The sequence below is a fragment of the Centropristis striata genome, chromosome 9, assembly GCF_030273125.1.
Source record: "Centropristis striata isolate RG_2023a ecotype Rhode Island chromosome 9, C.striata_1.0, whole genome shotgun sequence".
Classification (NCBI taxonomy): Eukaryota; Metazoa; Chordata; class Actinopteri; order Perciformes; family Serranidae; genus Centropristis; species Centropristis striata.
In genome coordinates this window covers 7,429,935-7,447,517 of record NC_081525.1, presented here as the reverse complement: position 1 = coordinate 7,447,517, position 17,583 = coordinate 7,429,935, and the positions used below count along the sequence as shown (strand labels likewise).

General features: G+C 37.7%; 1 protein-coding gene across 2 annotated transcripts in view; it reads left to right on the top strand.

The window, feature by feature from the left end:
- The window catches only part of LOC131977406 (carboxyl-terminal PDZ ligand of neuronal nitric oxide synthase protein-like), a 266,401-nt gene that overhangs the window by 181,543 nt on the left and 67,275 nt on the right, over positions 1 to 17,583 (top strand). For both annotated transcript variants that reach the window (XM_059340693.1, XM_059340692.1), the window contains exon 8: positions 11,562 to 11,723. In XM_059340693.1, the coding sequence (XP_059196676.1) occupies positions 11,562 to 11,723 (162 nt within the window). The remainder of the gene's footprint in view (positions 1 to 11,561; positions 11,724 to 17,583) is intronic.

Below are 17,583 nucleotides of genomic sequence, written 5' to 3'. Positions count from 1 at the left end.
CAAATATAGTTTGATGATTGATTTTTAACTGGAGGCTGGCTGTGCAATTCTGTGCTACTTGATGCATGAGATTCAGTAATCAAAGACTAAAGATTATATCAGTGATCTGATTTATTCCTCCTATTTCCTTGGATCAGTCTTTGATCAGTTTAGTGTTGGCCCAACATGAAACATAGTGGCTGGCTGCATAAATCCCTGCTACGCCCCCTTGTTTCTTTCACTGGGATCCTTGTGCTCTTCTGTGCATTCATTGACAGACAGCTTTGTGTACTTCTGACTGTACTCGTCCTGGTAAAGTTAAATGAATCGAGCTCCTGTTGAAATGTGCCCTCTTTAGCTCTGTGTCCCACATACAGCTGCACATTAAACAAGACCTTTTTGGTGTGTTTGGGTTCAGTGCCTGAGAGAGTTTCAGAAAGTCAGCCTCTGTTCACGCTTGGTGGTGGAATGTTTTGCCACATCGTTCGTTGCAATTTTTCTTCATTACTCCAATCAAATCTTAGTGATAAACCACCTTTCCTGTTTTTCACACTGGCATAAAACTGATGGAGAGCTTGGTTCTGTTCCATTTTCTTGATTGTTTTAAAATCAATATCCAGATCTTTGTCTACACACCAGCTCTGAAAACAGTGATCACACCTGTCTGAACTGCAAAAAAAGAAAAGTTGGGTGAATTTAAAATTTCAAGGCAAAAAACTTCAATAAAATTTTAAGTTGGACAATTAAACTAAATATTTTAAGTTTTGTTTTTGAGTTTGCTCAACTCTGACTTCAGATTTTTGTCAACTCAACTGGAAGTTGTACAACTTATAATTTTACATCGTAATAACTTTTAATCCTTACTTCTGCTAACTTCTGCAATGTGCTGAATTGGCACGATTGTAACGCCGATATGAAATGTCAGCTAATGTTGCGACCACAATTTTGAGTTAGCATTGATACGCTAATGGCTTCTCTTGTAGCTGTAACAAGCAGCGCCGCTCGCATCAGTTAGCCGCTAGCATCAGTTAGCCGCTAGCATCAGTTAGCCGCTAGCTTTCGCTAATGACCAAATTTCACTGCTTTCCGCATTTCACAACAAAGAAATAAGAGTTAGCAGAACTATTGTCCCTTGTTGTGAACCCCAACTTAAAGATATAAGTAACCTCACCAACTTGTTTTTGAGCATACAACTGGCTTCCTTTGTTGTGCTAACTCACATTATTGCCCTAAATGTCAATAATTTATATTTCCAAGTTTTACCAACTTAAATCACTGTTTTAGGCCAAAAAATACAAGCTGGCTTTTTTGCAGTGTGTTTTGTCTGTATCTTGACTTTAACAGCTCAAAAAAATGTCCCTCTCAGTAAATTCTGTGTGTCTCCTTTCTTTTCTTTACCTTCCTCCTCTATCCTGTCCGTCTCCTGGCACCACTCATCCATGCTCAGCCCACCCAGTAAATCAAAACTCACAAGAAAATCAACCAGTCAATCAATTTTAAAGACCTTTTTTTTTGCGCAGTAATACTGATTTGATGCGACCACAGGTGTGTGTATGAGCATTAACAACTGTTGGATTAGGGCTAATTAAACCTCCAAATATGAGCTTTCCCCGACTCCAGTCAGAGTGGACCATCCATCCCCAGGCCAAGCTCACTTTAGCTGAGTGGATCACAGTTCTGATCCACAGCTGAGAGGCCCTGCTGTTCTTTATCCTCACAGCTTTTTTTTAATTGCATTCACCTGGCACTCCCGTTCAGCCGGAGATTAGACACCTAGAATCAAAACCAACAGGGCCAACAGCCACAGCTTATATTACATGGATATGCAAATTAATGCCAGCACCTGTGTGACTGTATGGCATCATTAAAAAATTAATGAGGCAGCCATCGGCCTAGGAAACAAGAATGGCATTTAGAATAAATTTGGGGCTTGCAAAAGAGCAATAAAGGCAGCTAAGACAATATGAGGGAGCAGAAATCCTCAAATTGTTGCACAGGTGCAGATATTTATTAACAAGCTGCGTAAATCCAGCGTCTAGATTGTGCATTGTAAAAAGGAAATGGAATGCATTAGCTGAAAGTTCACGCTATCATGTGCGTTAACCACTTCAGCTCGCTGGGTTAAACATTTGACCAGAAAGCCTGTCAATGTTGGGAAGTACAAAGCCAAAGAGATGCTTTGCGTTTCTGTGGGTTTTTCGTAATCAGACCTTGCATGAGTATACCATTTTTTGAAATGCATAAGAATCTGCAACAACTTATTTATATTCTCTATTTATTTTGTCCCTTGCAGGCAGGAGAACAAGTTTTGAACACAACACTATTATTAATCCGCCAAGCAGGGCTTGTTTGTCTGTTTTTGCCAGCAGGATTACTAAAAAAAGCTACTGGTGCCAACTTTCATTAAACTTGGTGGAAGGGTGAAGCATGGGTCAAGGAAGAACCCATTAAAACCTGGTGCAGATCCAATTCACCGGGCTCATACACAAATTATTTTTCACTTTCATTAACATTGCTAGATAGGTCACAAGCAAACCATTGCCTCTTTACACATCCAGCAGATACAGAGTAACATCAGCATTTATTCTGAGTTGTTTGTCTTGCAAATAAAAGTCCAATATTCACCTCTTTTTATCTCTAGGAGTTGTTTCCACCAACTCCTGGGAGAAATATCTGGCTCTGTGTTCCACATCTAGTCGCTAACTTTGTCTGTATTCCATTAAATTTACAGATATGTAGTGTACAGATTGGTTTTAAGACCATTTTTGCCAAAAGGAGCAGCCCTTTTGCTTCTGAAAACGACACCAACATGTTTGGTATCTGCTCCCATTTTAAACATATATTATTGCTAAAATCTACTGTCACAAATATCCAGGTGACAGCAGTACCTGCTCCTTTCATTCACATTGTAATTAGTTTGCTCCGTATTAAATGTAAGTTACTATAACAGAGTCAAACATGGCAAGGCAATAATCTTAGATCAATTCTTGGAAACAGGGGAACTTAAAGGTGTCCAAGCTTAATATGAACATATTCACAAGATCCTCTCTACTGGTTTTACTACTATATAATGACAGTCACACTTGATGCTTTGGTCTGATATAATATGCAGAGCCACAGTAGAGTGATCTTGCAGGTTTTTGCTCGAGAGCCCTTGATAAAGTTGTAAATCTGTAGCTGAGGCTGTCAGCAGTGAAGGAAGCCAGCGCCTGTCTAACCCACTGGTGTTTTATTGTCTGTGAGACAGACAGAAAGCAGCTAGTGTTATCACAGCTGGAGGAAGAAAAAATAAGGACTTCATTTATCCCATGTCACCCATCTTTAGCTGCCTTTCTGTCTTACTTTCACCTTTTCTTTTCGAAACCCTATTTAACTTCCTCGGTCTCTGCTCCACCTCTTTCTGTCCCCCCGCAAGTATAACAAGAAGCTTAAAGATAAAGGAAGACTCCAGCCGCTTGCTAAGAGCCTATATTAGCATGTGCATGCGAGGGAATTAGATGGTAATAGAGAGCGTTTCCCTCCGGCAGGCCAGACTTCAGCAGTTATCGTGAGGAATTTCAGTGGTGGGCCCTTTTTCTCCATAGTTTGAATATTCTACTTGGTCTTCTGTAATTGCCTCTGACTGCGGTAAACAAGTTTAGAGGCTAGAGAGGTTGACACAGTGTTTGAATAGTCTTCACTCTGTGTGTGTGTGTGTGTGTGTGTGTGTGTACTGGGTGTGTATGTGTGTGTGTGTGTACATAAGCATTGATATTGGATTCAATACTCAGCTCTCAAAATGGTAATTGGTCACTGTGGATCATTGTCATCCATCCATGCATCATCGACGTTAATTAACTCAGTCATCTGTCCTACAAGAAAACTGCAAGTTACCCAACTTATAATAATGATTGATCTCCTCACTAATGAAAGACATAAAAAAAGTTGACAAACATGGCATTTCTCAGTGATCTTCATCCACTGAACGCCTCAAACAACCATACTTTCCTGCCCTATTAAACATCCCACAAGACATTTTTCATCTGTCACATCCCCCTTGTAGCTTGGTGATTCTGGGGTTTTTAAGGAGCCACTCCAGGCATCATGCACTTTCTGGAAATAATTTGCCATCTGATCTTCATAGCTGCTTGGACACGTTTTGTGGCACTTTTTAAATTAGCGGCGTGATTGGCTCGAGGTGGGATCAGCTCAATTTCAGGTCAAAACAAGGTGACGCATTTCAGTGAAAGATTCTGTTTGGCCCTGAAGGACAAAATGTCCACCTCCACCTTCGTGTTCAACAACTTTATATATTTTGTTTGCTTCTTTATAGCGTTTTTAAAGCAGCATGACAAGATTTGATATCACTACGGGCGGAAATACTTCCAACAGACACACAACCACCACAATGAATTTATGGTTTCGCCCCAATCTGCAAAGTGAAGCCAATGCGGAAGTGTCTTAAACCTGCATTCTTTCTCATGGCCAGCAGGGGGCGAATCCACTGGCAGCAAAAATAAGTCAGATTGTTTCAAAGTATATGAGAAAATTTACTTCCCACTTGATTTATTACCTCAGTAAACATTTTCCTGATTACTTTATGGTCTTAGTCGCTAGTTTTAGGTCTTCTTCAATACAACATGATTGCAAATTATGGTCCCATTTGGAGTAAAATTGACAATGAATCAGAGTATGCTTTAGGGCTGGGTAAGTGTAACATTTTAGTAGCTTAAAACTGTCTTGTTTACTGATTGGTTGGACGAAAAGATTCACTAAGAAGTTGCCTGTTTATTTTGAAAAATGGATGCACCTTGATAACCAAGTTAGCTAGCTAGTGGTAGCATTAGCTGATAACGTAGCTCCACTGTTTTGTCTAAATGTGATCACTTCTGGCTTCAAAAAAACAAGAAGGTGACAGCCTATTTAACAAAGACTTGAAAACTTGGGAAACAACACAGTGGCTAAGTCTAATTGTTTTATATAGTCTATGTTTGTTCCATCTAATAAATGAAAGCCCAATATTAATTCTCCTTTTGGCTCTCCCTCAGTTCAGTGACTAACTGAAGTGAAACAAGTCAGATTATCAGACTATGTTTATCCAAACTCTTGTTTTTTAGTAGCAGATTTTGCAGATCTCTAATTCAGCTTTGTCTATGTGTTGTTTGGTGCTGGGCAGGTGGCATATACTCAGCTTGTTTGGGCTTTTTGGTTGAAAACAGCTGCTTACAAAGTCACCATAAAGGGTCAATGAGAGCCGTGGGACTTAATCATAGACTCCATGTTCCAATGAACAAGCTAATCGAGGCTAAATGCTGCGTAGTTGGGTGTTAATTCTCAGTGGGTTCAGTTCTGTTATGCTGCCAGTATGCTTCTTCAGAACCGCTTGTCAGACAGTTGAACGGCTTCAGAAACTCCTTTCCTTTCCTTCTACACTTATCAAACGTCTGATTGGGGCGAGCTGTGTCCGACCTTTTCTGTAACTTTCTGAATCTTGACAATCCGACATTCACACCCACTTCACGCTGTGTCTGGCCAGCTGTGTGGAGGTGAGAAAGTAATCTGGGTTTGAACTTCTGTCTAACTCTTTTTTTTTTGGTTCTTTTTTGACAAAACTGTTTCTGACATTTTCACATGAACAACTGAGTGCAACTCCCTGAATGCCTTCCAGGAGAAACTGACTGAAAGTATCCACATATTTAAACTGACTTTTCACGCCACTTTCTACTGAGGCTGGTTGGAACAAATGTAATCACTTTTGATTTCCGACATGGTCAGACAACAACTCTGTGTAATGATGGCCCGAAGGAGGGAGAACTCAAAAAAGTAATGTTGTGCAGAATAACACAGTTATAATGACATAAATCATTTTTAAAAAAGGGAAAAAACGCAAGCTGAATTTCTTAGATTAATTATTTTAAAATTAGAATATGGAATATTATTATATAATATTATATATATATATATATATATATATATATATATATATATATATATATATATTTATATAAATGAATGTCTCAGCAGAATCAATCACGTCTTGTTGTTTGACAACGTTTTAACTGACACATTTAGAATAAAGTGATTTTGACAGAAATAGCATTATTTTAAGCTTTGTTTTGGTTACTTTTTCCATTGGAAACGTTTTTAAGCAATGATCCATTTAACGACCGTCAGAAAGTTCAAATTTAAACAGTGATGCTTGTTTTTACAGCTTCTTTCTATGATAAACGGTATATTTTTATTGATCTTTTAAAGAAAAAAAAGTTAAATCCCACTGGCTGGATTGTGTTGATGTAAACGTCTGAAATTCAGCCTTTTTCTTTTTCTCTGCATTTATTGCTCACTGCACTAACAAGATAAGTCCTTCCAAATAAGCAAGGTGTCTTTTTCCTAGAATATTTTGAGGATAATGACCATTGATGTTTGCAACCACCGTTGTTACAGGAACTGGAAGGGGAGAATAGATGTTTTCATGGGATAATGTTGGAGGTTGCTGCTCAAATGTATCTTAGAATGGGATTTCTTTTCCATCTGTGTTGTATCTTATTCTACTGCTGCTGACAGTCTATTTAAAGTCTTTTTTTTCTTCCATTTTTCATATAAATGAGAACAGTTCATGTCCAAAGTGCTTGAAAGCCAAACACGCCACCATTTCTCTTCTCTGTTAGTTTGACTGCTGAATCATCTTATTCACTCTTCCAGTCGGTGAACTTTCCCTGTTTGCCTGACAACACTCGCCGTTTCAAAGGGAAAGCCGCGGTCGTGTTTAACAAGCTTTACTTAGCAGGCTGAGTGTCGCTTCAGGTGTCTGCAAGCAGCTTCAATAAAAAAAGAAAAGAGATGTGAATGATGTGTCTGTTTTAAAGAGGCAATTCAGGAGAAAGTGAGCTCATTCTGTGTGATATGACATTTTTCTGAGTCAAACTATTTCTCTCTCTCACACACACACACACACACACACACGCACACACACACACCTGATGCCTCGCTATTCATTACGTGATGGCACTAAACAACCTGTCAGCTTGGATAATTTCCTCTCATTAACCTAAAAGATCCAGCTCAGACAGGCCATCACTCATACATCCCTCTCACGGTGTGTGTGTGTGTGTGTGTGTGTGTGTGTGTGTGTGTGTGTGTGTGCATCATTGTCTGCGTGTCACCAGAAGGTGCTTAAGGAGAGACAGATGGTGAAGTGTTGTGGCATGGAGTCCTTAACGTTGGTTCAGGTTCAATTTAATCAGGTGTCGACTTTGTTTGCAGACCATCTTTTGGCATCGTGACTCCAGTCACTTTGAAGCACCCTTGTGTCACCGGTTAGTGATGTGACATTGTTCTGATTCAGCAGTCTAATTGTTCCCTCTTGGCAGCTGGGAAACAGTTTTCCAACATGCTTGACATCCAGCCACCAGTTGCTGTGGAACTCAGGAAGTAGAGGTGACACCGGCAGAAACCATTAAATCTAAGGTTGTTAAAACAATCCAGTATTCATCCTCTAGACCCCACCATCCACTGAAACGTATGTTTTCTTTAAATGATCGACAAAAATACACAATTTATCGGAGAAAGGAACTGTAAAAATAGGCATTATGATCAAAATTTGAACGTTCCGACAGTCCTTGAACATTTCATAGGTTATTAAAGTTTCCATAAGAAAAAGCTACCAAAACATTAAAACATTAAATTCTGCTCCTCGGCAACACTGTGAAGCCATGATGGCGACAAATATTCACTAAAATCTGTTTACACAGAGCTGAGAGGAGAGGACAGGAGAGGCTGTTAGTAGAGATTGTAAAAAGAAAATACTGAGAGAAATAAGTTCTTTCTGCAAACGCAACTTGCTAACAACTTTAGTGCTCCAAAAATAAAAAGTAATTGTGCTGAAATGTTAAATGTGTAAAATAGGATCTAAATTTATACCCACCTTGTCTCATCTCCTTGTTTCTTGTTGTTGCATCAACTCTGATGTTCCTGTTGAATCAGGTTGGATTGGATTCGTCTTGCATCACAAGGCAAGGTCTGTGTCATATGACAACAACAACAACAACAACAACAACAACAACACATTAAAAGTGTCTGATACACACAACACACAGCACTACACTGTAGCTTCTTTTAAATCTCTGTCTCTTTGTGAAGGCTTTTGGAAATGTTCTTTTATTTACACGCTTTTTATTCGGATTTATGTGATCCTCTTCATTTTATTGCCTTTACTTCCTCTCTGCTCATGTCCTTTGGCCTTATTCTCATTTTATCTGCCTTGTCTGGTTTTATTTCCTTTCCCCCAGCACTTAATAAAAATTGTTAAGTACTATATAAATAAAGTTACTTATTCTGCTTCTTTCTTCGTCTTCTCACTGGGAGGACTCATTATCTAATATTGGCTAACAAGTGATGGGCAAACATTAAATACCTACTTCACACTAAAGGCAATTCATGTTTAACTCTCTTTTTCTGGCTATCTGGCTTAGTATACAGTGCTCAACAAATTTATTAGACCACCTGTCATAAAAACAAGAAAACATAAATATTTTAGAAATCTTTCAAAAGCTTGTTCGAAACTAAAATGTTATTGTTAGACAGCGACTCCTTGGAGTGTCTATTAGTCCAACCAAACACTGAACAAGACATTTTTACTGAACAAAATGTTCAAATAAACTGTCATTAAGTGAAAATACAGTGAAAGGGTCAAAGTCATGAGACCAAACCGGTAAACATCCTTTTTTATATGTATATAACATTTTATATAACTTTGTTGACACGTTGCCGTGGATACGCATTTTTCTGCTTCTCTCCTGATGACGGCTTGCCTTGTTAGTGACCTGTCAATCAAAGGTAGCCACGCCCCAAATCATATGATTCATTATCTTCTATTTTCTTCTAAATGGGGCCATTATTTGAACTATTAACATCAAATTGTCTTGAAGAAGATTTTTTACTAGCGATTGAGACCATAGTGTTGTCCTCAAGAAAAAAATTCTGAGGTAATAACTCAAGTGAGAAGTTTTCTCATTTTGCATTTAAATGAATCTACAGAAATGTTTTTGCAGCCAAACTTAGCGCCCCCTGCTGGAATTTTCAGTAGAATGCAGCTTAAGGCACTTCCTAGTTTGCCTCCCTGCTCAGACCCGGAGGTTGCCGCCTGGGTTTAATACATTTGTCAAGCACTGTATGTCTTAGACAGCAAAAATTTCAAACATTCCTTGGAAAAACATTAGAGACAGACTGAAATTGGATTGGCAGCTGTGGCTCAGGTGGCCAAACGGTCGTCCACTGACCAGAAGGACCGTGGTTTGATCCCTGGCCCCGACAGTCTGCATGTCCATGTGTCCTTGAGCGAGATGCTTAACCCTGAATTGCTCCTGAAGGCTGTGTCCCTGGTGTGTGATTAGTGTTTCCTTTACTGATGAACATGTGGTGTCTTGCATGGTAGCCTCTGAGTATGAATGTGTGTGAATCAAGGTTATAATAGTTTTGGATTTTTCATTAGTTTTAGTTTTAATTTTGTTGTGAATTTTTGTTTTCAAATTCAGTTAGTTTTAGTTATTTTTTAGAGTGAGTTTTCTATTTTTAGTTCAGTTTTTATTTTTTGAAAATGCTTAGTTTTAGTTTAGTTTTTATTAGTTTTAGTGTTAGTTTTAGTTTTTTTTGTAATGGGCTATATGTTGGGTGCGTGATTCAAAGAGGTCATAAGAAATGTTTCCTTTATTTCCTTTGGTTTATCATCTCAGCCCCAATAAGGTTATTAACTCTTACAGTTCTGGGTGTTTTGAATTTTGTTTCGAGTGTAGACATCCCAGTCTCAGTAAACATATTTACCATGTGTTGCATGTTCAAATAAATACACTGAATTATGAATGAAAAAAGTTGACGAAAACGAAAACTAAGGACTTTCACTATAATTTTAGTTAGTTTTAGTTAGTTTTGTAACCTCACAATACAGTTTCAGTTAGTTATCGTTTTTTTAAAAACACTAATTTTTATTTTTATTTCAGTTAACAAAAATGTTTTTTCAATTCTAGTTTTCATTATTTCGTTAGTTTTCGTTAACTATAATAACCTTGGTGTGAATGAGTGTAAAAGTGCTTTGAGTGGTCATTTAGACGAAAAATGTGCTGTACAAATGCAGTCCATTTACCATATCATTATCAAACCTATAACTGTGCCAATTATGATTTATCGGACGGATGTGACAGTTTTTTTGTTCTTCATACCAACCATGCACCTTGTAGCACTCAACAATGACAGGAAGTGGTAGAAAATAAAATCTGATTGTTCACCTTGGAGCAACGCTCTAGGTGTTGTTAACTTCCATTTCATAATTTCCCTTAATTACCAAGTGGCACTCATGCTTTATTTTAGCCGTGGTGTAATTTAGAGACCATATCTGCATAACAAAAAGTATTTTGGACCCGTTGAATGATCGAGAGGGCACAATGTGTGACTGGTTACTCGAGTCTTGAAACAATTAGGATGCTTGATAGCGTCAGATGGAGGAGAACTGAGTCCCAAAGCTCATTATTGTTGGAGTGGAGCGTCTCAGAGCTGCTGATCTGCATTCTCAGCACCGCTCATTCCACACTGGTGCAACTAATCAGCAGTTATAAATTTCAAATTCAGATTCTTGTTTTGATGATGGCTTGTTCTCTAAGGCATTTCATTGATGCCATTGCTTGTCGTGATTATATTTATTTATTCATTAGTCAGTTATTTCCTCATTTTTGCCTGTGTATTTGCAACTTTTTTCAAACTAAAATTTTGAAAATGAATCATAGTAGTTAAAAAAAACAGAAAAACATCTGTGAAAAGTTTGTAAAATATATAAATAAGTACTAAAATATTGGAAAGTGCAATAAATCTGTATCGTTCCTCATACACCCCCGCTGCTCCAAGGAACGATACAGAAAGTCGTTCCTTCCTTCTGCAATAAGACTAAACAATTCATCTACCTCTGCCAGAACCAACATTACTGAAATGCACTAAAATCTATGCACTAAATCTATGCACGACACTTTGCTATGTTATTAATATTATTATTATTATTATTATTATTATTATTATTATTATATATACTGTTGCTGCCATTACTATTATTACTATATACTGTAATATACTACTATTATTATTATACCGGCCTTACCGGCCTTATTTATTATTATTATTATTACTATTATTATTATATGTTATATTATATTTTACTTGTAATTACTTTATTTATATTTTTCATTTTTTTTATATTGTTTATTATCTATTATTACATATTATATTATATATATTATATACTGTACTATTATTATTACTATATACCGTCTAGTCACTATAGCATTGTTGCCATCATATCACCAGTTTAATTATTACCATCATCTGGCCAACCATCCTAACAACTGATGTTCTTTTCTTAACTTCTTAAGTGTCCTTGTTCTTGTTATATTCTGTGTTTTTTTTCTATTGTTGTTTTTATTTATGCTACCTCAGTATTTTATTCTATTGTATTTTATTGTACTTGAATACCGGACTTCTGTGACAACCGAATTTCCCTTCGGGGATGAATAAAGTAATCTATCTATCTATCTAAAATGTCTTCTTCCTCTCTCTGGCACCAGGCTGCAGAGGAGCCCTCTCTGCTCATGTCCAGCCCCAGGATGTTGCTCCCTGCATCGGGCACACTGCCACCAGGCGGCCCCCTGTCGGTCCACCACCAGATCCAGCTGCTCCAACAGCAGCTCCAGCAGCAACAGCAGCAGACACAAGTGGCCGTGGCACAGGTGCGTCTCTCTCACACAAACACGTCGAAAAAAGAGCTCAAGATGTTGTTCATTAAAGCTAAAATCGTGCTCAATTAGTTGTTTAATTAATTTATTGCGATTAGTTGATCGCTCACAAGTGGCCGTAGTTCAAGCAGGATAATCAACCTTGAACCAATCAGTAATGAAAATATCACACAGCTCAGGCAACACTGCCACATGCTGTCCGTCCCCCTTAAATTGCTGTCACACTACCAACGGTCAAAATATCAGATGCATTTTGCATTTTTCATAGAACTGTTGAGTCCTCTGGAGGCGTTTTAGATCATAATAAGCTATAGAATAGTTAGTTAGTTAGTTAGTTAGTTAGTTAGGTTCTTTATTGTCCCCAAAGGGATAATTGTTCGCACACAGTCACACTGCAAAAAAGCCAACTTGTATTTTTTGGCCTAAAACAGTGATTTAATTTGGTAAAACTTGGAAATATAAATTACTGACATTTAGGGCAATAATGTAAGTTAGCACAACAAAGGAAACCAGTTGTATGCTCAAAAACAAGTTTGTGAGTTGTTGTTACTTATATCTTTAAGTTGGGGTTCAAAACAAGGGACAATAGTTCTGCTAACTCTTATTTCTTTGTTGTGAAATTTGGTCATTAGCGAAAGCTAGCGGCTAACTGATGCTAGCGGCTAGCTGATGCTAGCGGCTAACTGATGCTAGCGGCTAACTGATGTTAGCGGCTAACTGATGCTAGCGGCGCTGCTTGTTACAGCTACAAGAGTAGCCATTAGCGTATCAAAGCTAACTCAAAATTGTGGTCACAACATTAGCTGACATTTCATAGCGGCGTTACAATCGTGCCAGAGAAATTCAGAGTTGAGCAAACTCAAAAACAAAACTTAAAATATTTAGTTTAATTGTCCAACTTAAAATTTTATCGAAGTTTGTTGCCTTGAAATTTTGAGTTCACCCAACTTTTCTTTTTTTGCAGTTTTTCTCAGGACAGCATACATTTAAAAGAAAAGGGCACAGCACAGTGTGGCAACACTGTGTAGCACACAGATACCAAGTACCCCCTCTTCCCACATATACAACATATAACAGATAACTCCTCTTCCCACATATATCACAGAGAAACATAAACAGCAGCAAACATGACACCTATTCATAACCCCGCCCATGACAGATGACAAACCTCACCACAAACCTCTCACCACAGAAAAACATCTACACCAGCACAAACATGACATGGACAATATACAGTGATGCCAGTGGAATCTACATATTCTTATTCAGTGCTATGATGGCTGTGGGGACAAAACTTTTTTTTTTTTTTTGAAGTGGGCCTTTTTGCAGTCCAGTACCCTATATATAATAGAATAGAATAGAATAGAAATATTTTATTAATCCCCGTAGGGAAATTGTGTTCGTCACTGCAGCTCCCAAGCGACAAGACAGACAGAAATGGCAAGAGAAGAGAAAAACATTTGAACACTATTCATATGGTCACATCAAAAGAGAAAAAAACTTTCACACTATTCACTTTAAAATTTAACACTATATACATGGGGTATAAATAACAGTTAAATAAAACCAGTGACAGTAAAATAAAAACCAAGTAACCTTAAACTAAAAAAAACAAGTAACTGTTAACTAAAAAAGTTTTTTAATAAAAATAAGTGCAAACAATATATAAATCTAAAACCTTATAAGAGAGTTTGTGTTTATGGGAGACTGTAGACATGTACTGTTTAAAGTGCAGTATGCATGTGAGGGAATTAGGGTTGTCACGATACTAAAATGTTCAACTCGATACCGATACTCAGGAAAATATTTGATACTCGATACCATTTTCGATACCACAAGGATAAAAATACAGCCCCCAAAATTTAACAGAAATATTTTTATTAACAGGAAAAATGCAACCTGTAAAAATTAACAGAACCACAGGTTAAATATTTATAATAAAAAATAAAAGAAACTACAACTATGATAACAAGCTTGAGATACTCGATACTTTTGAAAATGAGTATTGTATCCGGATACATAATTAAAGTATCGATACTTTTTTGAGTACCGATACTTTTGACAATCCTACACTGTTAAAAATCTTTGTAGAAATAACAGTAAAACACTGTCAAATACATCAGAAATAGGGCGTAAAATAAAAAATTGTATATCACCATATTAGACACTTTTAATTAATCAAAATCAAATCAAAGAATAGCATAAAACTTTTACTTTTTTCTGCCATAAAGTGGAAGAAACACACAGTTTTGCTGTAAAAATATAACATTTTCATGCAAAATTTATGGAGAAATACCATGATGTGTGAATGAATGACACAATTACCCTAAAAATAACAGGAATACTCAGTCTAAATTACAGTTTTTGCTGATATTTACATTTAAATTTAGAATAGAAAATCCACTTACTGTAATTTTTACGGTGAAGTTCTGGCAACCACAGCTGCCGGTATTTTACCGTAAATTAAACAGATTTTTTTACAGTGTAGAGGGAATTGTACTTATTTATTGCACAAACAAGATCTGAAGCTATTGGACCTGATTTGGAGTGTCTGATATTTTGAGGCAGGAGTTGTAGAGACTGATGCTCCCAGGTAGGAAAGACTTCCTGTGTCTCTCTGTGGAGCATCTTGGAGCCAGCAGTCTCTGACTGAAGGTGCTCCTGAGTCTATCCAGCACCTCATGGAGTGGGTGGGAGTCATATCTATCTTTAATAGAATATACTAAGTTGATAACAGAAATAGTTTATGCCACAGATTGTAACACTCACTTGTTTTACATGCTCTCTCTGTAGCTGTGAGAAGAACATTCACTTCATAATTTTCAAATTCCCTATCAGTGGGATGCAGACCGCGTGAAGGTCATTACGCTAATGAGCAGCACTTTCACCTTAAGGATATGTTGCTGTGGGAACTGTTGCACAGGCCACTGTTGTTCTCTGGTTTATTTAAAACCGCTAGCAGAATGACAGCAGCATTACTCCTCAAAATAAAATACAAAAAGGCAAAATGCTGATAAATGCAGGAATCATCATAGCGCAAACAAAATCTGTTCTGATTACAGAAAAGTAATTGGCTTTACCCTGCATCAGTTTAATATTGTGCACACTGACAGTGTTTTATTGAGACAAATTGATTTTATTGTCTCCAAGGGAGAACGTTGTTTCCACAGTGTGTGTTTGTTCATGCCTAAAGAAAATAGATACATGCAGAAAAATACATACACCTACACAGAAATATGCATATTCATCCCTGCATATACATTACTCATGCATATATAAATAGAAGATCGAGAATTAGTGTTTCTGTAATCAGCAGGGCATTGTGCACGGAGCTGCTGCTGCAGAGGGGGCACCACAGGCTTTTTTCTACTTTATTGTTGTGTACATGCATCTAAATGATGACACAACAAGAGGATATATTCTATTAAAAACAAATGCATCTCAACACTTGACAGTCACAAACTCTAAACACATTACAACACCAGATTGTAACATGATTGGACCCAAATGCCACATTAACCTCAGATCTGCCAGTTGCATCCCTGGGTGTATGAAAGCGTGTGCAATAATGTGACAGAGGTGAAAGAGAAGACTAACAAAGTGTTGCGGCAACCGAAAAATTGTACATATAGCACATTTTTTTTATCTTTGCAGATACAGAAGAGAAACATTACGTAGAACTTTAGAACTTTTTTGTGATTTATAATGTAACTCGTATACGCCACTGTCTTATATATAAACTCTTGTACTTGAGCTCTTGATTGTATGGAAGAGTTGGACAGCTGGGAGTATGCATCTTTAAAATAGCAGTTGCTGTAGCAACTGTTCTGCAGTGGTTCAGCTTGGTGATGGTATAATACTTCAGGGCATACTGATGATCTTAAGTGCCTTTTTTTCTGGACAATACCTAGCTGCCTGAGGCTGGTTTGTGAGGCATTCATCCAGGAAAGGTCATGAGACTCCTGACGGGGGTTTTGCAGAACTTGCCACTAGGCTCAAGCTTGTTGGCCATCTTCCACATGAGATGTTCACTGTGTTTGCAGAAGTTAGACAGACGATTTTTCACTGGAGATTTCTGTCAATGCAGAGTACTAGAGCTTCCATCTGCCTACTGAGCTTGATTTTAGAGCTCCCAAACGAAGAGATAATTCCTCTTTCCGGGAAGGAACTGGGTAGTGGTAGGGCTGGGCGATATGGACCAAAAGTCATATCCTGATATATTTAGGCTGAATATCGATATACGATATATATCCCGATATTTTTATTGCAAAGTGAGAGCAAATGTTCAGTCAAAGCCAAATATAACATGTCACAAGTAGTTTTATTGAAACCATTTATTTAAGTGAACATAAATACTGTATAACAACAGGAGTACCTTTTTTTTTTTTTTAAATCAAAGCTCCATAAAGTGCACATTTAAATAAAAAATAGCTTAAATAAAAATAGCCTATGAAATAAAATAGGCCAATCTTTTTCTGAAATAAATATATTTATATGAGAAAAGAATAACGGACATTACAAAAGAACTAAATATGACAAACCCTAGTAATGGCAGCATTTATATATAAAGAAAGAAAAAAAATTGAAGTACATCGATATCTGCCATATGGTCTCATTCCATATCACATTTAAAAATATATCGATATATCTTTTATATCAATATATTGCCCAGCCCTAGGTAGTGGTATTAAATAAAGCAACAGTCCACTCAAGCAGACATTTCAGGTGTTTATTGTAGCGTGAATTTTCTCATGAACATAAAGATGACTATGCTTTCATGCATGGACATACAAAATCCATACTCTGACATGGGGCATTAGGGATACAACTCCTTTAATAAGTGTTGTAAAAAGTCTCAGTGTGTCCAGACACAGAACACAGTAAACGCAAGAAGATATTTACAGAAAATTGTACCTGCAACTTTTATGGTTGGAGTCTTTTCCTGCAACAAAAAAAATCTTTTTATATTAAATTAATTCAGCTCACCTTAGCTGACCACACTGTGTGGGTGAAAGAAATGGGATCAATTAGAAACACTCAAGGATCCTTTATCTGTACCTGTCTGCAATCCAATCTGGATCTGAAAAGAAAAGTTAGAACCAAACGCACGCAGCCTCAGACATCAATCACCCAGCTTGAGTGGCTGCAGAGGGAGAAGTGACTAGTGACAGCAATGGCTCCGGGTTTATGAGCTGGATCAACCACACACACACACACACACACACACACACACACACTTACATGCAGTTTGTCAGCCTGCTTGCAAAAGGCCTCGAGACTTTAAACTGCAATTTCACAACTCAACACACCCTCTTCCTCGTGCTCACACACACAGTCCTGACCCAGAAGTGTCCCAGACAGTTAAATACTGATGTCTCATGGCTTCCAGAGCCGGATCCAGGGGTCCTGATTGAACTGCATGTTCACTCTGACCTCAGCTGGTCCCTTGTTGTGACCTGAACAGCGTCAGACAGTCTGCTGCAGCAGCTGACAGCTCGCGCGCCGGGACTGAGCGTGACCGGACATAAATGCTATTAATTATATGTGATGAAGCCAGAGGTCGCTGCCCACTGATGTAGATTTTTTTTAAATGACTGAACTGCTTCTGCACATGAAAAGAAGTATTTTACATGATGTGGAATATTTCAAGTGAGTCTGAGCTGCCTTGAGGTGTTTCCACCTGACCTTGGCTCTTTTGCCATTTATCCAGGTTTCCCCCCGAGCTGCTGTTACTCTTCGCTTCCACACGGCATCTAAATTAGCTTTCACTGAATCTTCACTTTGTTTCTTTTAAGGCTGATTTTTATCTCACGAGTCTCACTCTGTGTGCTGCTGTGAGAGCTTGAGAGATCTG